This window comes from Pithys albifrons, chromosome 6 (assembly GCF_047495875.1).
Source record: "Pithys albifrons albifrons isolate INPA30051 chromosome 6, PitAlb_v1, whole genome shotgun sequence".
Classification (NCBI taxonomy): Eukaryota; Metazoa; Chordata; class Aves; order Passeriformes; family Thamnophilidae; genus Pithys; species Pithys albifrons.
The window spans coordinates 42,950,721-42,976,768 of NC_092463.1; the positions used below are offsets into that span (position 1 = coordinate 42,950,721).

The 26,048-nt window shown below is 38.4% G+C and overlaps 1 protein-coding gene across 2 annotated transcripts in view; it reads right to left on the reverse strand.

The window, feature by feature from the left end:
- TTC17 (tetratricopeptide repeat domain 17) overlaps nt 1-26,048 on the reverse strand; it is a 62,018-nt gene that overhangs the window by 33,730 nt on the left and 2,240 nt on the right. For both annotated transcript variants that reach the window (XM_071558638.1, XM_071558639.1), the window contains exons 2-15: nt 13,770-13,859; nt 12,158-12,327; nt 11,028-11,139; nt 9,807-9,938; nt 9,027-9,136; nt 8,619-8,763; nt 8,099-8,238; nt 7,699-7,859; nt 7,274-7,386; nt 6,209-6,349; nt 5,666-5,781; nt 4,390-4,564; nt 3,775-3,852; nt 1,382-1,606 (exon numbers count right to left, since the gene is read on the reverse strand). In XM_071558638.1, coding sequence (XP_071414739.1) covers nt 1,382-1,606; nt 3,775-3,852; nt 4,390-4,564; nt 5,666-5,781; nt 6,209-6,349; nt 7,274-7,386; nt 7,699-7,859; nt 8,099-8,238; nt 8,619-8,763; nt 9,027-9,136; nt 9,807-9,938; nt 11,028-11,139; nt 12,158-12,327; nt 13,770-13,859 — 1,908 coding nt within the window. The remainder of the gene's footprint in view (nt 1-1,381; nt 1,607-3,774; nt 3,853-4,389; nt 4,565-5,665; nt 5,782-6,208; nt 6,350-7,273; nt 7,387-7,698; nt 7,860-8,098; nt 8,239-8,618; nt 8,764-9,026; nt 9,137-9,806; nt 9,939-11,027; nt 11,140-12,157; nt 12,328-13,769; nt 13,860-26,048) is intronic.

The following is a 26,048-nucleotide window of genomic DNA, read 5'->3' on the forward strand; positions in this document are numbered from 1 at the left end:
CCGTAATTTTTCCCACTGACATAGTTATACATTCATTACCTAAAAGTGTGGAGACTGATCAGTAGCTTATAATTTTTTAAACTCATTTAGTTTGTATTATTAAACAGCATTCAGAGAACACTGCAAGTTGAGCAACAGGACCATTTTTTTTAACAACTTTTGCTAATACAGCAAATCCTTCACTCCCCGAAACAATAATTCATTTTGATTTCGTTTTGACTTTCCACTGTATTTCTGGAAATACTATTCAAGTATACAGTCTCCTGCTAGTTTTTTTGGTACAATAGGCATTACAGCACTGAGTACACCTGAAAAAAAAAAGGAGCAGGCATACTGTAATGAAGTAGGTTATGCTAATATTTTTGAATAGAAGCACTACTCACACAGCATGGTCCTAAGGAGCCCTAGGCTCCTCCCCTCCAAGGCCTTGCTTTCAAGTGTTCTTCCTAAGGCACATCATTTGAGCACAGTTTTCTGTAGTTCCTTTCTGCACTCTTACCTGCCACTCAAGTGGGCTAGATTCGTTTCCAACATTTGAAAATTGGGTTTTGAATGCTATATTGAAAAATCTTATTCTGTTTTTATCTTTTTTATGTCCTAGGTGACTGCTGGCCTGGCAGGTTTTAACTCAGTTAACTACAGAGGACAGGAATAAGTGACTTGAACTTCTTACTGAAGCATCTCAAATATAAGACCAAGATTACCTGCTGGAGGAAAGCTGTACCCCACTATGCCATGCCCTTGCTCCCTTCTTTCTTACAACTGTTCTGGCCAGTCCAGTAGTTCAAACAGTTTATATAGAAATTGTCTATATGACATAGGTGACAACCTACAAAATGTTTATAATGTTACTGTTCAGAAGTACAAAAACCTGGTTTGAATCTGTAGTTGGAAGTGAAGCCCCCAAACAACTAGAACACAAGTTTCCCTCTGTGTGTATAGACAAAATCGAGGGACAAATAAAACAGTAGAGCTAAAAAGTCAAATGTCACAGAAAGATGTTATACAAAAATCTTGGGTGACACACTTGCTACTTTAAGGGTTTTAAGAATGAAGATACAATACTGACAGCATTACGGATTTCTGTTTTAGATAAAAGCGTTACCAGACATCAGGAGTAAATTCCTTGGAGATACTGCTGACAATACAGTGTTTGGGAGGCTAAAAGCTGGTCATCCATTTACAAGAACTTCTCTAGATGTATACTCTCAGCAATGAGGATTACCCCGGTGCGATCAAGAATTTAAATGAAAATTAACATCTTTTGCAAATCACAAGCTGGAAGTTAAACTGTGTGCACAGGTAAGTAAGCTCATATATTTACAAAATAATGAAAGAAAACACATTCACTTTTTAATAAACACAAACTCCGTCATCTTACCTCAGAGGCATTGATGGCCAAAGCCTTTAGCAGGAGCCTGCTGGCATCCAAATGAAGACCATAATGAGACAAGAGGTTAGCAAGATTGACCAGAGGGATGTCCCGATACTCATGTGGAGCCAAATTATATGCTTTTTGCAAACAGGTGATAGCAAAGGTGCTATTTCCAACTGCACGCCAGTACAATCCAGCTTCATTAAGTACAACCCATAGAGGATCTTCTGGCTATAAGAGAGTCAAGGAAAAGGATAAAATCACCCACAAAGAGGTGTCTCAGGAAGATAAAATTGACTGCTATTTAGTAAGCAGCAAACAGAACTCACCCTTGCATACTATCTTATAAACCGGATACAAATTAGACTTTCTTGCGTCTGCCAACAGACTATTCAGTTCCCTCTATTCTACTCAAATTGACATCACTTACAGTCTGAAGTGTAAATTAGTAGCACCTTTTGCTCACACTCTACTCCCATGACTGCCTTATATTGTGACCACAAAATCCCTTAAAATATACAAACACTAATGGTTAGTTTACCTCAGGAAGGAACATTTGAGAGCCAACTCTGAGTCTTACAACGATACTAACAAAAATCAATGTAGCAATGGTACAATTTGAAGGTCAGGCAGCTCCTAAATTTTAGTTAGATATGCTTCCAGATCCTGTATTCAACATTACCTTTCTCTGACAATTTAAGGTTTCAGAGTTGTGTTTTTCTTAGTTGTCTGTCCTGTGAAAGTTGACAACTGACCCGCATTAGATACTATGTAAAGATCATAAAATAGTAAGCAGTAAGTGAGGGAAGGTGGAAGGAAATGTCAAATACACCTTGAATGTTCCTTCCTCCTCTTTTACCTGTAACACTAAAAAACAAGCATCCTAGAGAAACAGCAGAATTTTAAAATACTGGCAGGAGGACAGAGGTAGGTAAAACATTCACTTTCAGATGCACTTTCAAATTACTCAGAAACATGTTTTAGTTCTTAGTATTTTCAGCATTATGTGTTACCAAATTCTGTACAAATTGTCAACAGCGTAAAGGCAAGAATTGAAATTGATGTCCAGCCCAAGCCATCCCCGTTTGGAGCCCAAATGCATGCATGAGTAGGAAACATGCAACTAGAATTAGGGAAGCAAAACAGATCTTTACAGCAGTATTGTATCAATACAATGCAGCTGGCACTACAGTAATACTGTGTCGAAAAGTTAGTCAGTACAGTTTTGTTCCAGGTTTTAAAAAAAACCCCTAACACAGGAGAGTTCTAACTATGGTTCGAGATGAACTGGAAGATATCAGTAAGAAATAGTATTCTTTGTTTGGAGTATCTTACATAACCTGTATTATTAAAAGTATTTATGTCCCCTATTTTGCAATGTACATACATAACATTACTTTCATGTTATTCATTCCAAACTCCTCACTGAATTACACTCCATAACACAGGTCTCAATGACCTAATTAAATCCTCAGCAAGTTGTTAGCATTTTGTCTTTCCCAATACAAAGATATCAACTGTGGCATTCCAGCACTAAGGAGTTTATCATTAGCAGAACAGGCATGACACAACACTGTTCTTACATCATCATCTAAATGACCAAGAAGTTCAGGCTCTCAGCATAACAGCAGCAGAGTACTACAGGTAAACCCAAAATACTCATGCACTGCATGGTAAGACAACTCCTACTGCCTTTTTTTTTTTTTTGGTAAAACAGATACACATAGTAAAAAGAACTGATTTCAGACTAAAAAAATATACATACGTATACTGCCTTGACACAACTTCTACAAGAAAGTTAAATTGAGAAATACCAGCTTGACAAGTCAAAAAAGAGTCAATGTCTATCTCAATGCTTCCTGTCACTTGACTTGACATGATTCTCAAAGGCCCCACGCAAGATGGAGGTGGCATTCCACAGGGTGTTATACAGATGTACATTCTTTGCCCCAGAGTGCTAATTATCCTGACAGAAGATTGACAGAGGGTTGTTTTTTATGGAGGGAGAGTAGGGGGGAAAGCGGGGTAGTGGGAAGGAAAAGGAAGAGCAAAAGGCATGCATGCAGGGAAAGGGAGACATGGAGAAGCAGTTCCAAGCTATTTCTCTCAATTAAGCAAATGGATGCCAGAATTAGCTAATATATTGCTGCTCCATTTCCTGAAGTTGCAACAAGAACAAGTAACTACAGGGCTCTTTGGTCCACGTTAAGCTAAATGAGATACTTTTCTATATGTTTGTGCTTTACTTGTAAATGTTGATTTTTAAGCTAGTTTCATCTCAGTTACAGGCAGCAAATAAACTTATTTCTTGTATGTCACTAACTGACTGACTACTTTAGAAGTATAGAAACAAGTCTCAAGTAAGAATTCTGAATTTCTCATGCAACAGCTTGACATACCTTTTTCATGGCATGATCTAGAAACACTCCTATCTTTGCCTGTGTAATAGATTCATTGTTGATACGAGAATGCAAAACCTGAAACACAAAGATTTGTTTTTTCCCCCAAGACAACTGGATAAATTTTACAGTCTATATCTACATGGGCTATTCAAATCTTACTTCCTTAAATCTTCCCTTTAGCAAAGGGAAGAAAAGGATGCTGTTCTAAACAGAGGATATGAACATGTAACACTTAAAGCAGTCAATCTCCACAATGCCATATGAAGGACTCACTGCAGCCTTAAGCTACCAATTTGGTAGAATACAGTAGTTCTTAAAATCCCCAAGAAGATGAATCACGTCAAGCAACTGCTAAAAGATTTAAAAATTTCAAATAGCAAATTTCCTATTTTGTGTGCTTTTGGTGAGCATTTGAAAGTGGTCAGACAAGTTCTCCCTTTCTTCGTTCCTATTAGAAACTGCTTGCTCACCTTTTCTTCTAAGTACTGATTACAATGTGATATCAACGAATCCCTTAAATATCAGAATCTTTCATGTTCTGAGTAAGATTTTTAAGGCAATAAAGAGGAGAATTTTAAAACAGAATAGAACCAACAAGAAAACATCTCTTACTTGTCTTGCTTGATCATCTGGCATTCTGAATTTCAAATCTAGATTAGTGTCTAGTTCCTTGACCAGTATGTTTACAGATTCATTGTTACGAGCATCAGTAATAGAAGAACAATCTGGTGCCTGTGTTTCTCCATGCTCAACAGTATCTATTGGGACACTCAGGATTGGATGGATTCTAGAAAGGAGAATGAGGACAAATTAACAGCAAGTGCTGCATGTCACTATGTATAAATGTACGAATCAACTACATATCTATTGACAAGCCTTGTACTGTAGACTGCCATGAGATACCAGCTGCAAACCAGAAGAATTCAAGGACCACCCTTCCCATGAAGTCACTAATAAAATAAGGTCTTTATTTTTAAGCATAGAATACATGGAAGAATGGACAATGCAGTTGAGATAACAAAGATAAGGTTCTTCTATTATGCTAATAAGAATTCTACAAAGTTCATGGCTAAACAGGTAAGTGAAAAAGGTTAGTTTTTTTGAACTAAAACTTGATTTCAAAAACATCAAGATGTAGCAAATTATTTATGAAGTACATTCGAAGTTGAACACTGGCTTTTTTTTTCCAAAGGAAGCTTCAGGATATTTGTGGATGGGAACCTTGAACACATGCTTAGTACCAGTAACATACAGACTAGGCAGGAGAAGACAGCTTTTTCACTACCACTATTATAATTTAAGTGACTAAGGTACTATGACATTGCGCTGATCTATGTAAGACAGCTATTGCAATATAGACACATTTATCTTACCCTATGTCATAAAAAACATTACTGACGATTATTTCACAACTAAGCTGTTTTTCCACCTCTGCCCCAATGGAACATGCCAAAGTGTTTCACTCCTAATCCTTTTTTAGTATTTTTTGGTCTTGACCATTTTCTGTTATCATAACTAAAGCTAAGAGGATGTACATAATGTACAACAGTTAATTGCAGTTATTAAATAGATGATAACCTCATTCTTTTTTTTTTAAATTCTCCACAAGACATTCAGACTTGTGCTTAAATCCTCATTCTTTTAGTAATACTGTCGATATTTCATGTATTCAGGGAAGAATCACCTTGAAATGATCTGACTATTACAGTTATAGCAAAGACAACAATTAAGTAAAATGTCTTCCTTCTGCAGAACAGCCAGAGAAAGCGGTCTGAACACATCTGAGCTGATCATTACTAATTACATCCATCCTCTCCAGAAAGAAAATACTCATTAAGGTTATTAGTGTGAAAATTCATAAATACACTTTTTAAAAATCAACACTTACCTGAATCCCCTGTTTTCTGGAGGCAAGAAGTAAGTTGGCAGTTCTTCTGGGTCAGGAATTTTGGGGAAAGATTTAATGCATTCTGATCGCTGAGGCCACAGAATATGCTGTTTGTCCTAAGGAAAAAAGGAATTATTATTATTTTCTCAGCATTTTTAATATGCTAATTAACAGGCTAATGAGAAAACAAGGAACAGTCTGAAGGAAAAAAAAACCCTAGAGATCTTTAAAACTATTATTTCTTCATTTCTTCTGGAATATCAACAGTTCAAATTTCTATCTTTACTCAGCTGTACTGCTTTACTTGCAGCAAGTATTTACAGGACAATTCCCTCTGTGCTATAATAGTTTCAAAGAATGGGAAACTAGTACAGAGAAACTAAAGATGCTTACATGTTGAAGAAATTCAGGTTGCTACATTTTTCAGCGCTGTCATATGTCAAAAGTGTAGGCTAAATGCTAAGAAGTTTCATATGAACAGGGAGAAAATTTACTTTCATCACTCCTCCTTGAAAAGGCAAAGCTTATCTGCTTTTTACTCACTCTGTTGGAGTCTACGCTCCACACTGAAACAACAGAACGAGCAACAGGGGAAGACTGCAAGGACTGGCTGTGAATGCTTTGGTTTGCATGACGATCCAAATTCATGGATGTCATACTAGAAGTAGAAGAGTCTTCTCCAAACTAGAAACAACAGAAAAACAAAATTTAATACAGAAAAGAGATGGTACATTACTGGCTGAATTTCCGCATATTACTTCCCCCCCATTCATGCAGTTAAGCCCACTGATGAGCTGAAATTTGGGTAGTGGGGGAAAAAAAAGGAAATCTAGGTCTCTTGATCTACTCACACCCTGGAAAAGTAATATTTGTGTTGTAAATAAGTCAACAATGAAAATACAAGTGCAAATCAAGGAAAAAATGCTAAAAGGTATGGTACCAAGCAAACATTTCTAACAGCCCACAAACAAAATCTACCTATCTAGGCTGCATAGCTTGAGTTACTAAGTCAGAGTTACTAAGACTCATGGCTTTCAGAATTATATTTTTATAATTACTATAATAGGAAAAACAACCAAGAAGAAAACAACAATAATTAAAAATAATTATTCCTGTTTCTTAAACTAATCAGGGGAAACTCCAGAATATATTCCACATTGCAAAGTAACTGAAACCATAATCCTTATCTGTAGTTCTAATACAGTTGAGATTGTTGGTTGGTTAGCTGTCATTCTGGATTTTCACTACTGGTATACATCTTGCTTCCAAAACTTCTCAGTACTCTTGTATCTATTTTCTTGGTGTAATCATAGGAAACTAAGACCTTGGACTACACTTTTCAAACAATACTAATAGTTCCCTTTTTTAAGTAAAACAAAGCCTTGTACAATAAGCTCTCTGTATTTTCACAATTCAGAGTCAATCTCAGCTTGTATTAATTGAAAAAAGAAACTAGCATTGAAATGCTTTATACTCTGGAAAAGAGACTAAGATTTCTCACTATAACAACACCCAAAATGTGCCCTCTTTGTCAAGCCTGAAGAACTGTTTTGCTAATAAGGCATATGGGATGCAACTTAAAGCAGTGGTATCAATTCACAGACAAACCTGAACATATTCCACATTTTCAAAAATGTCTCCACGGTGATAACGAACAGGCTGGTCCCACTGGCAGTGCAAGCTATGCTGCTGGTTGCCCAGTCTACAAATCTGATGGTTCCCTGCAGAGCACAAGACACTTTTTTATACTACATAAGTGTGGTTTTTGAGGAGATGAAGATAGCATACAGTCACCTTCTCTACCTCCAGTTAAGTCAATCCCTTTTTTTTACTTCATCAGTCCAGAGGAAACCCCAGCTTCGTAAGACTCAAAAAACCCCTGTTCAAGAGTATGTTGCAATCTCTTTTTTTATAAGCAAAACAGAAGAGCCACTCAGGGCTATCTTAATATACGCAGAAGTTACGTCCTGACAGTAATCTGAATTGTGCAATACTTCACTGCTTTAATGAGCATGAACACTAAAAAGTTGTACCTAATTGAGCTTCTTTTGCCATCTGTGTCTCATGAATGATGTTCCTCAAGATTTGTTCCTCCTGGATGAGCTTGTACTTGTCTAAAACATCTTGTTGCCTAAGGTAATGGTCATGCTGCTTCTGATATTCCTTTAATTCATTTAATGTTCGCTGAAGTGATCTTGAAAATTAAACAACAGAAAAGATTTACTCTGAATACTTTCTAGAATATCAGCTTTTCCTACACTGCTGCATATTTTCAACTTTGGGTTTCTTAAAGTATCCTTACACTTAATTCTATTGCACAGTCAAAGAAATACAGAAAGGTGAAAACAATTATTCTTCTTGAAATGCAAACAGTTGCTGCAACAGAACAGGTGTTGGATTATTGCACTGCCACTGAGACACTTCTTTGGTTACCTATGCTGGGCTTCCAATTTTTGCTCAAGTTTTTGCTGACACAGGACAGCATGCTTCCTTTTCACAGCTTGCTCAAACCCTGGTTTGGCCTGTAGAGCATGATCATAACACAGGACTGAGTGATTGTACTCTCCAAGCATCTGAAGAATGATCGAGAGAGAGAATTAGCCATTGTTCAGTCATAATTAATAAAAAATATTCAAATTTTAAAGAAGTAATTAACTTGAATTTTAATTTATGGTAACAAGCAGCCTGTCATCTCTGACACTCAAGCTACTATATATGTAAATAAAAGGCAGTAGAAGACTTTTTCTGCCATTTATTTCCAAGTGCAGGTAAAAAACTTGCTGAAAGATAGACTTTTGGATGAAACTATCTTAGCAGAATCTTAAACATTAAGCATGAAATGCATGTAGAACACAAGATACATTGTAAAAGAGTAAAGCATTACAAGTCAAGTCAAAAAGATTAAATAATAGTAAATTTTCTTCAAGTCTTGGAAAATAAAGATCATATTTACTGCGTATATATTTCCCAAAGTGTAATAGCTGGTAAAGAAGTCACTGTAATCCAGAGCTGCATGAACCACAATAGCTGCATCTGCAGAAAAGTGAGCCCGGTGCAGAATATTTGCCAGATTTACCAGTGCAATATCTTTATTTTGCCTAAAAGAATAAAAAATGGACATCAAAGGAAGGTCAAACTGTGCAAGAATCATGCATATGGATACACTCAGTTATCAGTCACACACTAAAATATATCATTGAGAAAAATGTCTCAATTTCATATATGTCTAGTACAGAACACAGAGACCAAGAACAAGCAGCATGGATTATTCCTTAGGATAGTCTTAGAAACCAAAATCTGTTTACTAATTAGGATAACTAGAAAACCAATCTGAAAAGAAATCTGTATTAGCAATTCTTACCTTGAAGAGAAATGAAGAGCACGCATGGCACATTCTACTACTTGGTATGGCTCATTCTTTATTCGCCAGTAAAAAGAAGCCATATTATAGAGTACCCACGAAGAAGAGTTCTGTAGTAAAGAGAAACACATGAGCTGTACTAACTACTAAGACATGAATTAAAAGGTTAATCAGGGCTTTAATTACTATGGTACTAAAAACTGAGAATCAAAGTTGGTGCTCAGCTGCTTTAAGTTATCCTCTTCCACTGGAAAGCTGCCATTTGGCAAAGGTTGTGACTGTTCAGGAAGAATGAATTAGCATAAAAAAGTATTAAAGAAACAGAACTTTTATCTGCTTTTCAGGCAGGTAAAAATTCTAAGTGAGATGAAATGAGAGGTGATAGCAGTTTAACTGGAGTTCAGTGAGCATTCCTAGATTTTTCAGGAAGGGATTTAATAAAAACATACACATTTCAGTACTTTGTTCTTTAAGTACCTGTATTTTTGCTTAAAAGCTCTTATTATCTTGAAAGAGCAATGAATGTGGCTTGCTAGACAACAACGTTAGTCAATAAAGATGACAGTAAATATCTATTTATTGGCTTTGCTGATGCCTTCTCTTACCTCTGTTTGCCTAGCAGAAAATGGTTTTAGTCTCCCTTTTGAAACTGAAATGTAAACCAAAAATGTATGTGCAAAACTAGTAGTGGATCTGATTGCACGTATGAGGAGTACATAATCTTCTGAGACCTTTCTAGCACTTTTTCTGTGTATTTACAATAAAATTACAGTTTCATACCTTCATTAGCCCATCATAAATACGATGACCTATTTCCTCTATACTTTTTCCCAGCCTCCGTGATAAGTATGAGAAGATTGGATCTTCTTTAGGTAACAGGGGTGCGGAAAGATTAACTCGTTCTTGGACACCCTAAAATAAAAATTGAATACAGGTATTCACTGACATTTTAACAAAGCGTAGAGAAACAAACAAAAGCATGACTCTCAAGAAAACATACAGCTTGGTTATTTTTTAATCTTATTATCCCTTCAGGATCTCTGGGTATCGACAGAATAATTTCACCTCTGACAGATGAGTAATATATATTATCACAGACAGGCAAGTATTAGAAGCAGCCAAAAGCAGCCTCTACTTGTGAGGGCTACAGGAGAAATATTCACTTCTGGTAGTACTGTGTATCCAGCAGGTACTGATTTCCCTAATGACCACTAAAGCACTTAACTCATAGTTATCAGGTTACATGCACACAGTAAAAGTATTGCTACACCTCTTCTCTTTCTTCCCTCCCCAAAAACAAATGTACTTCTTTAAAATATCCAGATCCAGGAACAGAGCTAATAAAACTTCACTTCCTGTTTTATCTGTAGGAGAACCCTTATTTGTAGATGAAAACACTTGTAATAAAATAAATATCAAGATCTAAGTACTAAAGCTGCATCTGCATTAGAAAATTTGCTCATATCATACTGTTTACAAACAATTTTTGCACCACTCTTCTAATGTAACTTTCTTAAGCAGCTGAAAGAACAATTATCTCATCCTCTGAGTTAGGGTTTGGCATTCAGATACCAAACAGATAGTCAAGTATGTTAGAAGCTACCAACAAACATGCAAACCATTTTCTGATCCTAAGTCTTCATACATTTTAACGACCCTGTTCAGCATTCTCCAATTTTCAACTGGAGAAACAATTCACAAGCTAGTAATAGTTCCAATGAAACCTACCAATTTGCTAATGAAATGTTATGTACACAAAATACTCAATTTGCAAAAAAAAATCCTCTAAAATAAGGTAAACAATGAGAAAAGAAAAACTGTATGAATCTGATGGAACTGTCCTCCTATAAGCAGGTATTTAATTGAGGCACAACTGTGGTTTAAAAAAAGTGTGAAACAGCCTTGAAAGATTGTAATATCTTTTAACCTTGGCTAAGAACTACCAGATTTTCTGTTCTCTTCCTAATAGGAAAAACCACATACTTGCATTTGTTCACTTACCCGTAAGTGCTGAAAAGCATGAATACTGTATGGAAGATCTAGAACTTTTGTACAGTCTGGCTGCTGCAGGTCTGGAGGCACTGGAGACTTTGTGTCTATATAGTCTTCAGGGCTGAGGGCATAATAACATAACACAGAGTCTCTAGATTAAAATACTGCTGAAATTCTTACAAAACCGTATTACAGTTGACAGATAGAATGCTCTGATTTAATAATTACAAAAATCCCCTGTTTGAGCACATTAGACCATTTTTGATATATTTGCAGATTTCAGTTGTATCAGGATGTCATCACTATGACAAACTAAATAATGACAAACTATGACAAACTATGATAAACTAAATAAATTTGTCAGCTTTAGAGAAAATATTAACATTTGGATAGCCTGTAAAACGTATCAGCATCAACCCAGCATATCACTACTATGATAAATGATCTATCTGCCAGGCCAATGGCAACTCATGCAGATTCGAAGACACTTTCACTGAAACAAACCAACCAACCTCAAATACCTGTAGAACTCCAAATGAAGGTATATGACCATAAAATTGATCTTTTCCCAGTTCAAGTACTCATATGACTACATTAAAAAAATAAAACTACAAAACCAAAACAATCAGTCCAGAAGATGAATTAGCAATGAAGCCAAATGTCAAGCATACTGTCTGCTCATCCTTTACACAAAATATTACCAGAAGGTTCAACAGCTTGCTAATCAATGGAATTTCATTCAAATTTAAGTCAAGACAGTTCCCACTAAAATAAGTGTATCTAGCTTAAAACACTCAAAGCACTCGAGCAAATTCAACCCCCTTCTACATGATGCATTTCACTTTAATTTACATGTCTGGTCATATCAGTACAGAGCAACAGTGGTAGAACCGGGAATAGAAATGAAAAGCTCAGGATAGGGCTAACATGGGCAGTTTGAGGGGGAAACAGCATTTGTGTTGTAACCATTCACAACCAATGGCTGATGTTTCAGTTTTATTCCACAGCAACACAAAATAAAACAACTGCCATCTACAGATCAGTCAGTGCTAGTATTGTTCTTTTTACTTGCATTTAGAGGTATTGTTTATTTTTTTCTTCATTCAGTAAAAATCTTAGAATATAAAGCATCTTATTACCGGATATCTTTGCTCTCTAAGGTGATGTATGTGCCATCGTACAGATCTAGGTCCCCCAGGGGCACCTTTGCTTTAATGCAGTCTGGATCCTCTTTGTTATGCCTTTGTTCCAGCCCTGTGTCTCTGTCCTCATTTTCCTCTATATGAATCTTTTGAGCAACCAACTGTTTCTGTAGGGAAAAAAAGGAAACAGAAGAATAGATACTGATGAAAACAAACTCAAGAGTTGCTAGGAGTTCAACAGTTCAACGTTTTCCGTTAAACAACGTTCACTTAAAAAAAAAAATCTAAAAAAATGCTCATTAAATTTTGGTAATATTTTCCAATCTTTTATAACATCTGTAGCACTTTTGTTGGATTTGCATGGAATTTAAATACTCTCATTAGAGATAATACAACTCAAACAGCCCTTATTTCTTCTGTTGTAGCTAAAAGGAGAGCTAATAAGATTCCAAATTCATGGTATGTCAACTTTTTTATATTTAGACCCTTTTCCTCCTCTGTAAGACCTCATGGAAATAATACTAGAGATTGCAAACAAAGCCATCATCTTAAGCCTTCAGGGTGCTAAGGACAACTGAGGTGGCAGGCAAATGCAAGAAGTGTGACTAATTTCCACAGATCCATTTATGATGTGTCTTAGGAGCTACCTTTTGCCCCATAAAGCTCATAGGTCCAGCTTCCATAGATTAATCATATGTTCCAGCACAGTAAGCTGCATTTACTTCTCACCTATATGTGCAAATTGAAAACACAATAAATATCTTAAGGATCTGTATGCGTGAAATGAGATGAATTGCATTTTAAGACATACACATTTGATTGCATACTACTATGCAACAATACAGATATATACACTAGTAGAAACTTGTATGAGATCTTACAAAAGATAACTTCTGCTCAGTCACTTGTATGTGCAAGTTGGACATTAGTATCTTCCAAACCCACAACTCATGTCCTGAAAAGCTTGTAAGTACTATACTATCCATAGCTGCAATGTTCACCACAAAAAAAAAGAGTCTAACTTGATGAGAAAGACTGTCTGAATATAGTCACACAGGGCACAGTCCTGCTTATTTGTTCCCTTCCACTTCTCCTATTCACCTAAAGCTTCCTTTCCAGTCAGCTTGTCATGCTAATTTGACAAAACCGAAGCTGGCACAAGAGAGAAAGGAGTGCACGGCCACAAGGTCTGTGAGCTCTTTGCTTGCCTAACTCCTCTTACATTTAAACTTCAGTTTATCAGGTCAAAGTTCATTAAAGCCCTTTTCAAAAAGGTGGTCTCAGACCCTTTTCCAATAATAAATGGGCTTGAAGAAAAACACAGGTGACCTGCTCTGTATTCTTCTGAAATACAGTACTACAATCTAGTATCTGAATCACTTTCCTTAAAAATGTTAGGATTTATAGCTAATAACAGAGAATGATGCAACTGGAGACCAGTTAAGCAGACTTGGGGCAAAAAATTCTCGAGATCTGAAGAATTCTTCATCCTTTCATTGAAGCAGAATTTTACCAATAATGAATTCTTTTCTGTATCTAAAGCAATCACTATAAAGTCTGTGGGAAAAATATTTTCAGAAATTAGTTAGTACTTAATATTATGCTTTACCTCCAGTTCTTTGAGGTAGTTAACTGTTGTTTCTTGTCTCATTAGTATTACCAAATCATGTGGGTTTCTCAAGTTCATTGGTGAATCCACCTGCAAGACAATTTAACAATCCGTCATGTAAAACATTTCCCTAATTACAGTGATTTAAAAGGTAGGCAGTTATGTTCATTTAACTAGTTTGTTCAAAGATTTTCTGTCCAGTCAGCATTCATAATATATCCATAATTAAAATCTGTACTTCAAAAAACACTGTTATTTGAGAATCCAATTCAAACCATGCTTTAATTTTAAACTATTTTAGTTTATTCAAGCATACAAGTTCTAAGCATAAGAGGCAAATAAATTTCTCACAACAAACATTACTATGAGTACCTACTGCTGAAATACCAGATACCTCAGACTGCAATCACAGAAAGTTATTTTCTTTTATAACTTTCAAATTCCTCCACCATGTCCCTCAACAGGCATTAAGTACTTCAGTTTCAACTTCTCTGTGCAACTCATTTAACACACCAGCCTAGCATTAAGTTCTATTGCCTTCAGAATTAAGTAAAGGAACAAAATCAAGAGGGAAGCAGGTGAAGACTGAAAACTATACAGAAGACCGTGCTAAACTTCCACAGGTATGCACAGGAGTTGGCAGCTCAATGAAGAGAGGCATTAGAGGTAAGTCACATCCAAGAGCAGTTACACATCAGGCTTACTCTGAGGTCTAGCAGGGCTCAGCAAGCCATGGCTCTTCTCTCCATGGCTAAAATACCCTAGGCCTTGTCCTCATGCCAAATCAATTCTGCTGTCTGACCAGGTGGGGGAAAGTCACTACAGTCAAGAACCTGGATGAGCAGCTAAGCTGATACAAAGGCTCACCACAGACAAATGGCTCACTTCCAGGCTTCCAGCCCTGTCCAATCTGTCAGTGTGATACCAGCACACTGGCTGCACACCGGCTCAGGTGCCTGCCAGGCTCTGTTGTGAGCTAACCTAAACTCGGGAGCTGAATAGGACTTAACTCCTTCATGGTTGCTTTATCTGAGCCAGTAAATTAAATTAGTTCATGAAGGATTCAATGAACATGAGCACAGAAAGAAGGAAAGGGACAGGGTGAAAAAACAAGGTGACAAAGACAGTAAGATCTCACATTTTTAATATGACTTATGGTAAGATGGTCTACACCAGGATGTTTCTGGATCTGCTCAGTTTCCATTCAACCTTTCGGAATATACAAGAAGCTACTGCACAAAGATGTGAGCACTTACCTGTATGCATGGGCTGTTCACCCCCATGACATATATGAAAACTTGGTGATATTGCAATTTAGTGGAAGTGTTTGCAATACACACATATGCAGGAGGACTCCCTGAGCTCAATCTCTTCATTTTTTGTCAACTTTCCAAACAATTTGGGATACATTTCTGAGACTCTCTCTTATTAAAGAGAATTGCATCTCCAGCAGGACAACAGCAAATTTCATGGTCACTGTAATCTGTTCTGTCAACAGATTAAGATTTGGGCTGTATTCTCTCAGCTGTAAGTCAGATAAGAAGCTCATATCTACTTTTTTTTGACTACTGTCAAGTCTACATTTGACTTCTGAGTAAGGGCCTTGTCCTCAGAGATGTAAACATTTGTTCCTTTTATTAAACCCTAAGGGTGGTTTTGATTAAATCTGGCTAAGTATGCATTTCCAAATCAAAAGCCACAGTGCTTCTTCTAGTACAGAGCTATTTTGGCAGGTGCTATCTACACAGTCCAAATACTTACATGTAACTTATTTTCTGCCTTAGCAAATTAATTCTCTTATATCACAAGACAAATAGAAAACAATAGGAGCTACTGACACCAGTCTATTTTTTCACTATGAATTTGCAGATCATGGATTCAATAGTTGCCAATAAGGGATGACCCAGTACCTGCTATGATCCAGAGAAGGACAAAAAATATTGTGTGGAAAAATTTAATGATTTTGTTAGTTGCAGTATTAAAGTCTAAAGCATTTTATTTATAGCTGTATTTCATATTTCCTCCTATGGGGCCCACCTCACTTTGAACTGGTTGCACACAAAACCAGAGCTACGCACTGAATGTAGCACTTGTTCATGCCTTATTTCTTAGAGAAACTACTTTGGTATGAGCAAATGAATGACACATGAATTTGCAAAGAAAATAAGGAAAATTTTACTGCGTTTAAAGCACTTCATCATCCATTCCAAAACAGCACTGTACATCTGACATCTAAAGGCTGCTTGCATGATACTACACAGTCACAGAGCAAAATCAACTATGAGTTCCACTTTCAGTGACAAACTGCATCTGGGGAGTGATTTTTTGCAGAAAGTTATGCAGGCATCACCAGTTAGAAAGCATTATTCTGAAAGATGAAGGATCTTGGCTTATCATTCATTCAGAAACAGAATGGTATTCAGGGACAGCTTCTGTTTTTAACTTTTGAAAAGACAGTCTCATGAGTTAGGTCTGAATTTAGTGTTTGGGATTCTGAAGTGGTATGTTACCAACATTATGTCAGTCCACCAGGAAATCCTCTCAAGTTAAGCATATTTTAATTTAGGCTTCGGATTTTCACTTCTAGATTTCACCTCAGTTTGTCACCAGCAAATAAACTCTAATAGCAGAACCTTTCAGCACGGCAGAAAGTTAACCTCACCAGTGTGCAAACACAAAGATCTTAACCCAAAACTTCAGGAGCTGTATTGGGTTTGCGTGGCAAGGTTTTCATAGGAGTCACCTCTGTTAGAAGCTGCCAGAAGCTTCTCCTGTGTCTGACAGAGCCAACTCCAGCTGGCTCCAACACAAACCTGCTGCTGGCCAAGGCTGAGCCCATCACCAACTGTGGCAGCACCTCTGGGGTAACATAGTTAAGAAGGGGAAAACAGTTACTGTACAGAAGTAATTGTGGCCAGAGAAGGGAGAATATGTGACAGAAACAGCTCTCTATAGATGCCAAGGTCAGTGTAGAAGGACTGGGAGAAGGCGCTCCAGGCATGGGAGAAGAAATTCCCCTGCAGCCTGTTGCACAGACCATGGTGAGGCAGGCTGTACCCCTGCAGCCTATTGTGGAGCAGAGATCCATCTGCAGCCTACAGAGGAACTCACACCAGAGCAGGTGGATACCCAAAGGAGGCTGTGAACCTATGGGAAGCCCACACTGGAGCAGGTTTGCTGGCATGACCTGTGGCCCCACAGGGAACACACACTGGAAAAGCCTGTTCCTGAAGGACTGCATCTTGTGGGAGGGACCCCATGCTGGAGCAGTTTGTAACAGCCCATGGGAAGAAACCACATTGGAGAAGTACATGGAGGACTGTCCCCCGTGGGAGGGACATGACATTGGAGCAGGGGAAGGAGCACTCCCCCTGAGGAGATGCAGTGGCAAAACCAGTGTGTGATGAACTCAGCGCAACCCCCAGTCCCCGTTCCACTCTGCCACTGTGGAGAGGAGGTAGAGAATCAGGATTAATGTTAAGTCTGGGAAGAAGGGACAGGAGAAGGTGTTTTTAAGATTTGGTTGTATATCTCATTACCCTACTCTGATTTGATTTGTAATAAATCAGACTAATTTCCCCAAGCTGAGTCTGTTCTGCCCATGACATTAACTGGTGAGTGATCTCTCCCTGTCCTTAACTAAATCTTTGAGCCTTCTGTTATATTTTCTCTCCTCTGTGCAGCTAATGAGGAGAGTGACAGAGTAACTTTGGTGGGCATCTGGCATCCAGCCAAAGTAAACCCACCACAGCAGTAAATACAACTTTACATTTTTTTCATTTGATCATTTTTCTGAGTCTGAAAGTTCAAGACCAATTCAAGAATTTATCAGAGTAAATACTATTATTACCTACTAAAAATCCATTTTAGGTGCAATAATCTTGGAAAAAAATAATTTGAATAAAAAAACTAAGCAGCTACACTGGACAATCATTCAAGGTTTGCAGAGGTAACTTGAACCAGTTCATCCAATGTGTTCAGAGCACTTATGGCAATTTGTAAAAGTGAGCTGAAACCAACAGTATCAGTTCTTACACTCCTCAGTTTATATATTTACAGTATGAAGGCATGACAAAACAATGACTAAGAAAATAAAAAGCATTTTTTTAGTATCTCAGTGCTACATTATAACAAAAAGAGAACAGATTCTTAATAAAAAAGCCACAGGAGATCTTATGATATCATGCCTGCAAATGAGGAAAATAATGCCAACTGGCTTTCAACACGCTGGAGGGTAATGGTGCTCAAATTTAAGAATTTTATAGAATCTAAAACACAATTTCCTCATGTGTTTAGACTGATCCAAAAAATCAGCCTGCAGCCAAGTAGGTTAATCCTCCCTTTTCTTGCTATCTGTAATCTTATAGCTCCAGTGAGAAAGAGGCCAGCCAATTCAGCTGAAAAATAAAAGACTAAACAATTAGTTTTCAGCCCAATCAGCAGAATAGTCTGAACTGGCTTCAGGTGAGCACTTCATCACTCCACTCTCTGTAGTAACAGACACATGGCTTTTGAACAGAAACTTATTCCTCTCAGACCCAACCAGCAATAGTGTCAAGACTTATGGTTCATTATTCACCTTTTTACAACATCCCTCCCTAGATAAAGCACATTTACTTTACAGTGCCAGCCATTTCTACAGCTGGAAATAGACAAAGCTGTTGTACTCCGCTGTGGAGAGCACCAATACCGTGTTTGCCACTGAGGGCAACAGAATTTAGCACAACGAGTAGGTAGAAAAGGTACAAGATGCACATAACCTGCATAGCAGAGCAGCGGCAACGGTGAAGGTAAGTGGGAAGCAGGATATGCTGAAATCAAGAGCACACACTTGGAGTGCCAAAGGACTCATTATCTGGGTGCTCACACTTTTCCGTGGTGCTGCTCGTGCTTGAGTGCTACCTACCATCTTCCTGCTTTCCTGTGCAGCCACGTCCCCAAACCAGGAAAATTATATCCTGAATAGAAACATAAAACATACCAGAACCTTCCTGTGAGGTGCTGCTTATCAAAATTCATAGAGATGATAACAAAGCCCAAAGATTTGGAAAGACCCTCAGAGCTTCACTCACCTGTCAAATAACTGTTTAGTCAAAAACACAATAGTTTAAATAAAAGGTATTAGATGGATACCCAGAGCCTGTTCTCGATTACCCCCACTTCCTTCCCACAAGAAAAACATTCTTAAGACTCTAGGTAGATTTTAAAGGATAGTGGTTTCATTCAGTCTCACATTATGCTTGTGCTCTTACAGACACTTGCTGCCTTCATCCCTTCATGCAAAGTCTGTTGTGCCTCATCATTTGATTTGGAGAGTCAGATGAGTGAAAAATAAGACATATTGTGATTTAGCCCATCTTTTGCAAAATGTAAATAAGGATCTGCTGGGATGAAACAGAACAGAACTCAACCTACAGACAGCAACAACAGCCTCATGGGCAGGAGAGGGGAGATTCCTGCACCAGAACAGATCCGTGGCTCCAGCTTACTCATTTTTAACTCAAAGAGTGTTAGGCTGATGGCAAAGTACCAAATTCATTTACTCTTCCTTCAAAGTGCTGAAACTGTGACATTCAAGATGAAATGCCTGAAATGCAAAAATCTGACTTCAATTCAAACACAGTAAACAGGGAAAAAAACAGTGCTGAAAAACTTTCTTTGAACCTTTGATGGCAACTGTAGTTACACTGCAAAAAGCCTGCCAGTAAAGCACTTTTAGAATAAGTGTTCTCTGTTCAACTTTGCCCAAAGGTGAAAGTTTCTTTAAGCACAGTTCAAATTTATTCACTGTCACAAAGTACACCAAGAACCTGATTCAGCAAGAAACAGAATTTGTGTAACAAAAAAGATATCAGAGTTGAATCAAATGCTGAAGTTATTTGCATATATCAAAATCTCTGAATAATTAGACTCAAAAGTTTTGCCAAATCTTTCAGTATACTTTTCCTGACAATCCAGTTGTATTGTACCAGAAAATAAATTTTTAAAATGAGGGTCAATGAATGCCTCAGTCAACTATTTTCAGGTAAGGCTTTTTTAAGTACCGTGGAAATCCCACTGTTAACTGAGGCACAGGCACAGCAAAATCAAAACAGCTGTTAGTGCCTCTGTACATCCTAAAGGTGTTCTACTACATGCACAGGGCAGATCACTACAGAAAGAAAGTGGAAAGCTACGTCAAATGATGGCACACAGAAAAATGGGCTTCTCATTTTTGTTTTATAGGCTTGTTTCACAGTCAGTGGATCTTTTGTCACTGTGCAAAATAAAGGGAATTCCCACTCCACCAGGCTGGAACTCCTCGCAACCTCAAATGCAAGTAAACAATCTGAAAACTGGTGCTTGTCTTTTGGTATGTTCTTGCTGTCTGGAAATACTTTACACTCCAGCATGATGCTTCATGCTATTGCGGAGGAAGCCACAAAAAAATTTCTATGGGTTTCAGTGCAAGACAAGCTACAAAACTGCAAAATAAATTCTTTGACTCATCCAAGTGATGAGTAGGCAGTGTCAGAAGATACTTGTTCCAAGGGACGTCACTGAAAAATTCACACAAAAAATTATGTGAAATGAGTTTTTATAATAAGTATTGAGCATTTTAAAGCTTGCAGCTACAGAACTGGTTAACAAACAGCACTAGGTGTTTTGACATAATTAATCCTCCCTGTGCTACAGGAAAAACAGAAGTTTTACACACTTGTAGCACTTCAAACATAAAACCTAAAAAAGTAGCAGCATTATTGAATAGCTCTGTCCAACTGAGATCACACCAGCTACGAATATCGCAGATTAACACATCTAAGTATCTAAATACATCCAAGGAAAACAGGCTTTACTTGGAACACCACATGTCTGCAATGTGTTGTTGGTCATACTTAAGGGTACAAATTTCCAACTTGTATATTTATTCTAGGTAAGGTTTATATTCCTCAGTAGCAAACCAGATGACAACCATACATTCAGGTGAATCAAAGCAAGAGATGGAGAGATCACTCATATATACATCTGTAATGAACCAGGGTTTGGTTTTTTTCATAAAGGCACACTGGTTCTCGATGCCTGCTCACTGCCAAATCCTAAACACAGTAAGTGTTCTTCTAATTGTTGAAAATACAGACAGAAAAACAAGTAGTTAGGCTTCTAAGATACCTAAAAAGGTTAAATCTGAGCAATAATTTCTTCAGCAAATGAAGAACAGAAAACCCATTAATTTTTTTTTGTTAAACTTTGAAGGATCCAGTCATGTATTTTTAAAGCAGGCAGCTATATGAACTAACAGTGGATTTCAGTCTTCCTGATTTTGTTCTTTTGGGCTTTGACAACATCTTCATGCAAACCTGTGCTTGGACCACTTCTAGGCTACCCTTTAGCTTTGAAGCTCACAATATTGGGAAGGCATGCCAGGCACCGTGCACACTTTCACCACAGAATAATCGGGTTTGAACACTGATCCATATCCTCTACTCAGTATGTCCTACCCCTATTTTAAAAGCAGCAGAAAACAGGATGAGAGGCAAAGAAATTGAAGTGTGATGATGTTAAGAAAAATGGGACCTGGAAGAACACTGTGCCTGAAGCACAAAGGCTGTAAGGAAACACCAGGAGTGGAGGAATGAGCAGAACATGCCTACACAAAGTCAGAGTCACCGCTAGGGCATTCTGGACTTACAAACTGAACAAGCTCAGCACATATTACTACGCTGGGCTAAATCCAGATGTCTTTGCACTAAAGCTTTTCTGTTAGCATTCAAAACCTGGCATAAGATTACCTGCTAGACTGCAGCAGGTTTGAAGGGCATGGACACTAACAGCTGTATTTCAGCAGCCCTTAGGACCTGTCTCTTTGCTCCTCCACCCCAGATACAAATCTTACACTACTGAGTTGAGAACAGTGGATGCTACTTCTTCTCCATCACTGCCCCGATGAATGAAAAATTTGCATTTCTGACTGCACACAACACACAGGCTACCACAAGGCCTATTTTTATCAAATTCAATTCTAGTTGTGATGTCCACAGCGACACAGAAAGATGTAGGCTGTGCTCCCCTGTGAGCAGGCAGTGCTGGTAAAGTGCAGTTCTAGGCCCCATCTGGGACAAGGGCATTAAACATCTCAGTCATTCAATACCCAAAACATTCAGGTTCAAAATTTTCTCATACACTTCTGAAAAGGTAAAAAGTTTGAAGTGAAGAGTTTTTTGTTTTTTTTTAATTTAAATTACTATTTTTCACACTAGAGGAAGGCTTAAGTCCTACAGTCCTGTTATGGGTTTAGCCAAGTAGGCCAAGAAGTTAGGCTTTAAAGTTCAGATTAGGCCTGAAATTGTACAGCTGACTTCTTCTAGCCAATAATATTGTATTCCATACCATATTGCATCATCTCAAAAGGGGTAAGAGCCAGTGTGTGGGTGTGGCTTGGTGGGTTGCTTCCCAGTTGTGGTCCCAGCAAGACACTCTGCCGTCCCAGGAGGGATGGGGAGGCCCAAGACCAGAGCACTGGCTTACCATCATGTTATCTTAGGGAAGTAAAATGTTTGTTCTTAGCTTTTCTCTCTGCTTAAGTCTGTCTCTGAAGAATTGACTTCTCTATAATGATTTGTAGTTAAAATGGTAGAATTTGTGTTTACCGGGAAGTGGGAAATTATTTCTTGTTATACATAACTTGTGTAAGTGTGTGTTATATTGTAGTTTCCTCTTAATTTTCACTTTTCTGTATAAATACATGTAGTTAGTTTCAGCATAAACCTGCTTTGAGGTTTTTTTTTTCCTCTCCCTCTTCTTTTTCCCTTGGCTGGTTGGGGGGAGGAGGAACCCTTTTCACTCTGTCCTGGACAGTTGGCGTTTTGCCAGCTCAACCCAGGACAAGTCCTTTGGTGATCAAGAAAAGTTCTAAAGCATAAAAAGCTTCTCATTTCCTGAGGACAAGCCTCAGGACCTTTGCCTCAAAACTATCCTGCTTCAGGTTGTCACCCTGGGGTTGGATGACATCTGATGAACTACAGAACACTCAAACCAACCTCCAGCAAGGCGTGCTACCTTACACACTTCAGTAAGAATAAACAGGTTAGGTTGGTGGTTTTTTGTTGGTGTTGCAGATTTTTTGTTTAGTACACAACAGACCTGGAAGGATAAGAAATTCAGTCAAGAAAGAGGTCACACAGCCAAGCAAACAAACCTTCAGAGAAAGAGTAAAGCAAATATCCACCTTTCATTTTTAAGACAGGATTGAGTGACTGCTTAATATAAGACAGAAAATGCTTTTGTAAGCAGCAAATAGCTTTTTATTTGGCTGCACTAGATTTTCCACTTCACTGGATTTTCAGCTTTCCTTGGATTTGAATGGCTGCTTCTCCCACGTGCTTGAGCATATGGACCTCTGTTCTCATCTCAGCCTGTCAGCATACAGTGCACTGAATGGCAGAGTAATGCATTAACCAACTTTGAAGCCATCCATGAATCAACTTACCTTTCTACTTGAGATACACTTGCATTCAAATCCATAACCACATAAACAACTGTTAGGCACTGTCTCCCCACTGTAGTGTGCTAAGCCAGAATTAAGCACACTACTGCACTGCAGGAAATTTAGATGTTGCATGTATTGAGCATCTGGTAGTCCTAGTCCCAGTCAGGCTAACCAGCATTGCTCATTCACTCTCCTCTCCAGGCCATTTTTATTGAACTTCAAAACACATGACAACACATTAAAACCAAAGTAACTTTATGCCAATTCAGATTTCTTGCCAGAATCTGCCAGTACACTTTCCCAATCCTGCTTTGGACTGTCTGTTTGAAAGGTTTCTTTGCTTCTTTTAATTACTCTGAAATAACTTTTTCAGCATTTACTGTAGTCCACAAAAAGACAGTGCAGTCCTTTGAGTCCCCATGAGCTTGCTCAACTTTAATCGCCTCCACTAACAGATCTCTAGAAAGATCCTACCTCAGCCCTGGTATGCCAGGTCTCTGACTCACAGTAGCAGTTGGTCCCCACCACTAAAGTAATGAATGACTACAGAAACTGTATCCTGTATTGCATTTAATCTGTCAATTGTCTGTCCTCTCTTTATGCCAAGTTTCTCTCTTCTCTTCAATACACTAGTATTTCTGTAGAGTGACTAGTTTCCCTACTGGCAGACAAGCACTGTCTAAAATCAGTTATATATTAGCCTGAACTTTATACTGTGAGTTGTGAAATGAAAAGGCTTATTAACATGTGCACTGAGCAGCTATAATCTCATTAAAGAGAGACGATTACTCAGCCTCTGGCTCTGCAGGAACATGCATTTGAAGGTAGACTCAAGACTAAAAGAAGAATATGAACTGATTCAGAGAATGATGTCTTTGATCTGAAAACCAACTACTACAGCAACAGATACGGCCTGATGGTTTTTCTCTTGATGGCTGAGACTTTGAAGTGTTATATGCACTGCTAGGATTTAATGTTTCATTGTTCAGAAATGCTTAGTAGAAACTGGAACAGCAGTGCCTACTTAGAAAGTACTCCTATTTACTAGACGGTATCTTGTTGATATATGGAAAATTATTCAGTTTGTGTCAATTTGTTGCTGCTGCCAGGTTGTTGTAACTCTGGGAAGACGAGTCTCAGCCAGGGTACTGCTAGCAGTGTTATGTCACAGAAAAGTCAATCTCACTTGAATGTAGTCTCATATTAAATGCTTGCACTCTTGCTGCACTATAAGGAGAAACATCTAAGGGAGATTTTAGGTCAATAATATTCTCACCCTTCTTCCCTCAAACATATTCCAGATATTGTATTTTGTATATATAGGTCAGGATCTGTGACTCCTGCTTTTAGCTGCTCATCCATAGTGCACACTTTGGTAACACAGAAAACAACTCTCACAGCAGCAAACTAGAAGCTACAAGGAAGTCAGTTATCATTGGTGCTCATCTGCATATCCACCATTAGTGGCTCATTTAGCAGTGGCAATGTCTGGGTCTTACTATCAATTAAGTTTTGCCTACATCTTAATTATACGGGATTCATTCAGATAAACTGTGGTAGTCCCAGAAAAGACAAAGCTTGTACCTCTGCAAAAAGTTGACAATCTTTAAGTGTTTCAGACTTTGAGAATGCTAATATTTCCAAAACGAAGTAATATAAATGTCAGTTAATACCACCACTCTTTGCCACCATTAGCCTCTTCCTGTCAGAGACTGTTGTGCTGGAAGCAACTGTGATCAGCAGTGCAAAGTCCAACAGTGCCTCACCGCCAGCAGCATCCCTTGGAGACCAGTACAAGTCTTTAACAAGACAGGCTGTCACTAATGACAGTGAAAAAAACCTCTTTACTAATGACACACACACAAAAAGGAACCTCAACAAGCTTAGTGTCCTCTGCAAATGTTGGGCGGTGAGGGTGGCCATAGTGGAAGGCAGGGCTGCAGTTATGGAAAGGGATGGAGAAAGGGATTGACAAGGACCTACCTTATGAAGTCAACAATGTCAAGCACAGGGGACGAAACAGCCCCATGCAACAGGAAAGGCTGGGGCTGAACGGAAAACAGCTTTCCAGAAAAGGCATTTGGGCTCTGGTGGGGAAAAAGCTGGGGGTGAGCCAGCAGCGCACCCTTCCTTGCAGCTGAAGTGGCCAACTGCATCCCGGGCTGCAGTAGCAAGGCTACAGTCCACAGGTGTGATGATCCTCCTCCACCAGGCACCCATGCAAAGGAACTTCCTTTGGCTTTCTTTCCTTGGTTTCAAGGCCAGCAAAACCCATCCGAGGTGGTGAGGGCTCTGGAGCACACAACATGAAGAAGCTCCCATTGCCTATGAATCATAGAGTATCTCAAGTTGGAATGGTCCAACGAGTTCTCATGATAAGTAACAAATTAATGAAGACTATTCTGAAAACTTAAAGCAAAGGGATACTCTGCAGGAAAGTTTTAGGCTCGTGTCCTGTTAGTAAGGTCTTGGTATTAGCAGAAACATAACTCAAATATTCTGGAATAGGGGTTCCACCAATGAACTCACAAATTATCAATTCTCTCAGTGCTGTCCAGATGTTGATTGAACTCCGACAGGTTTGGTGCCATGATCACTTCTCTGGGGAGCCTGTTCCAGTGACTGACCACCCTTTCTGTGAGGAACCTTTTCCTACTGTCCAATATGAAATTCCACCGGCACAGCCTCATTCCATTTCCTCATGTTCTATCACTGGTCACCAAAGAGAAATCAGCACCTCCCCATGTGCTGACCCCTTTGAGGAAGTTTTAGGCTGTGATGAGGTCTTCTCTAAGACAAACAAGCCAAGTGAT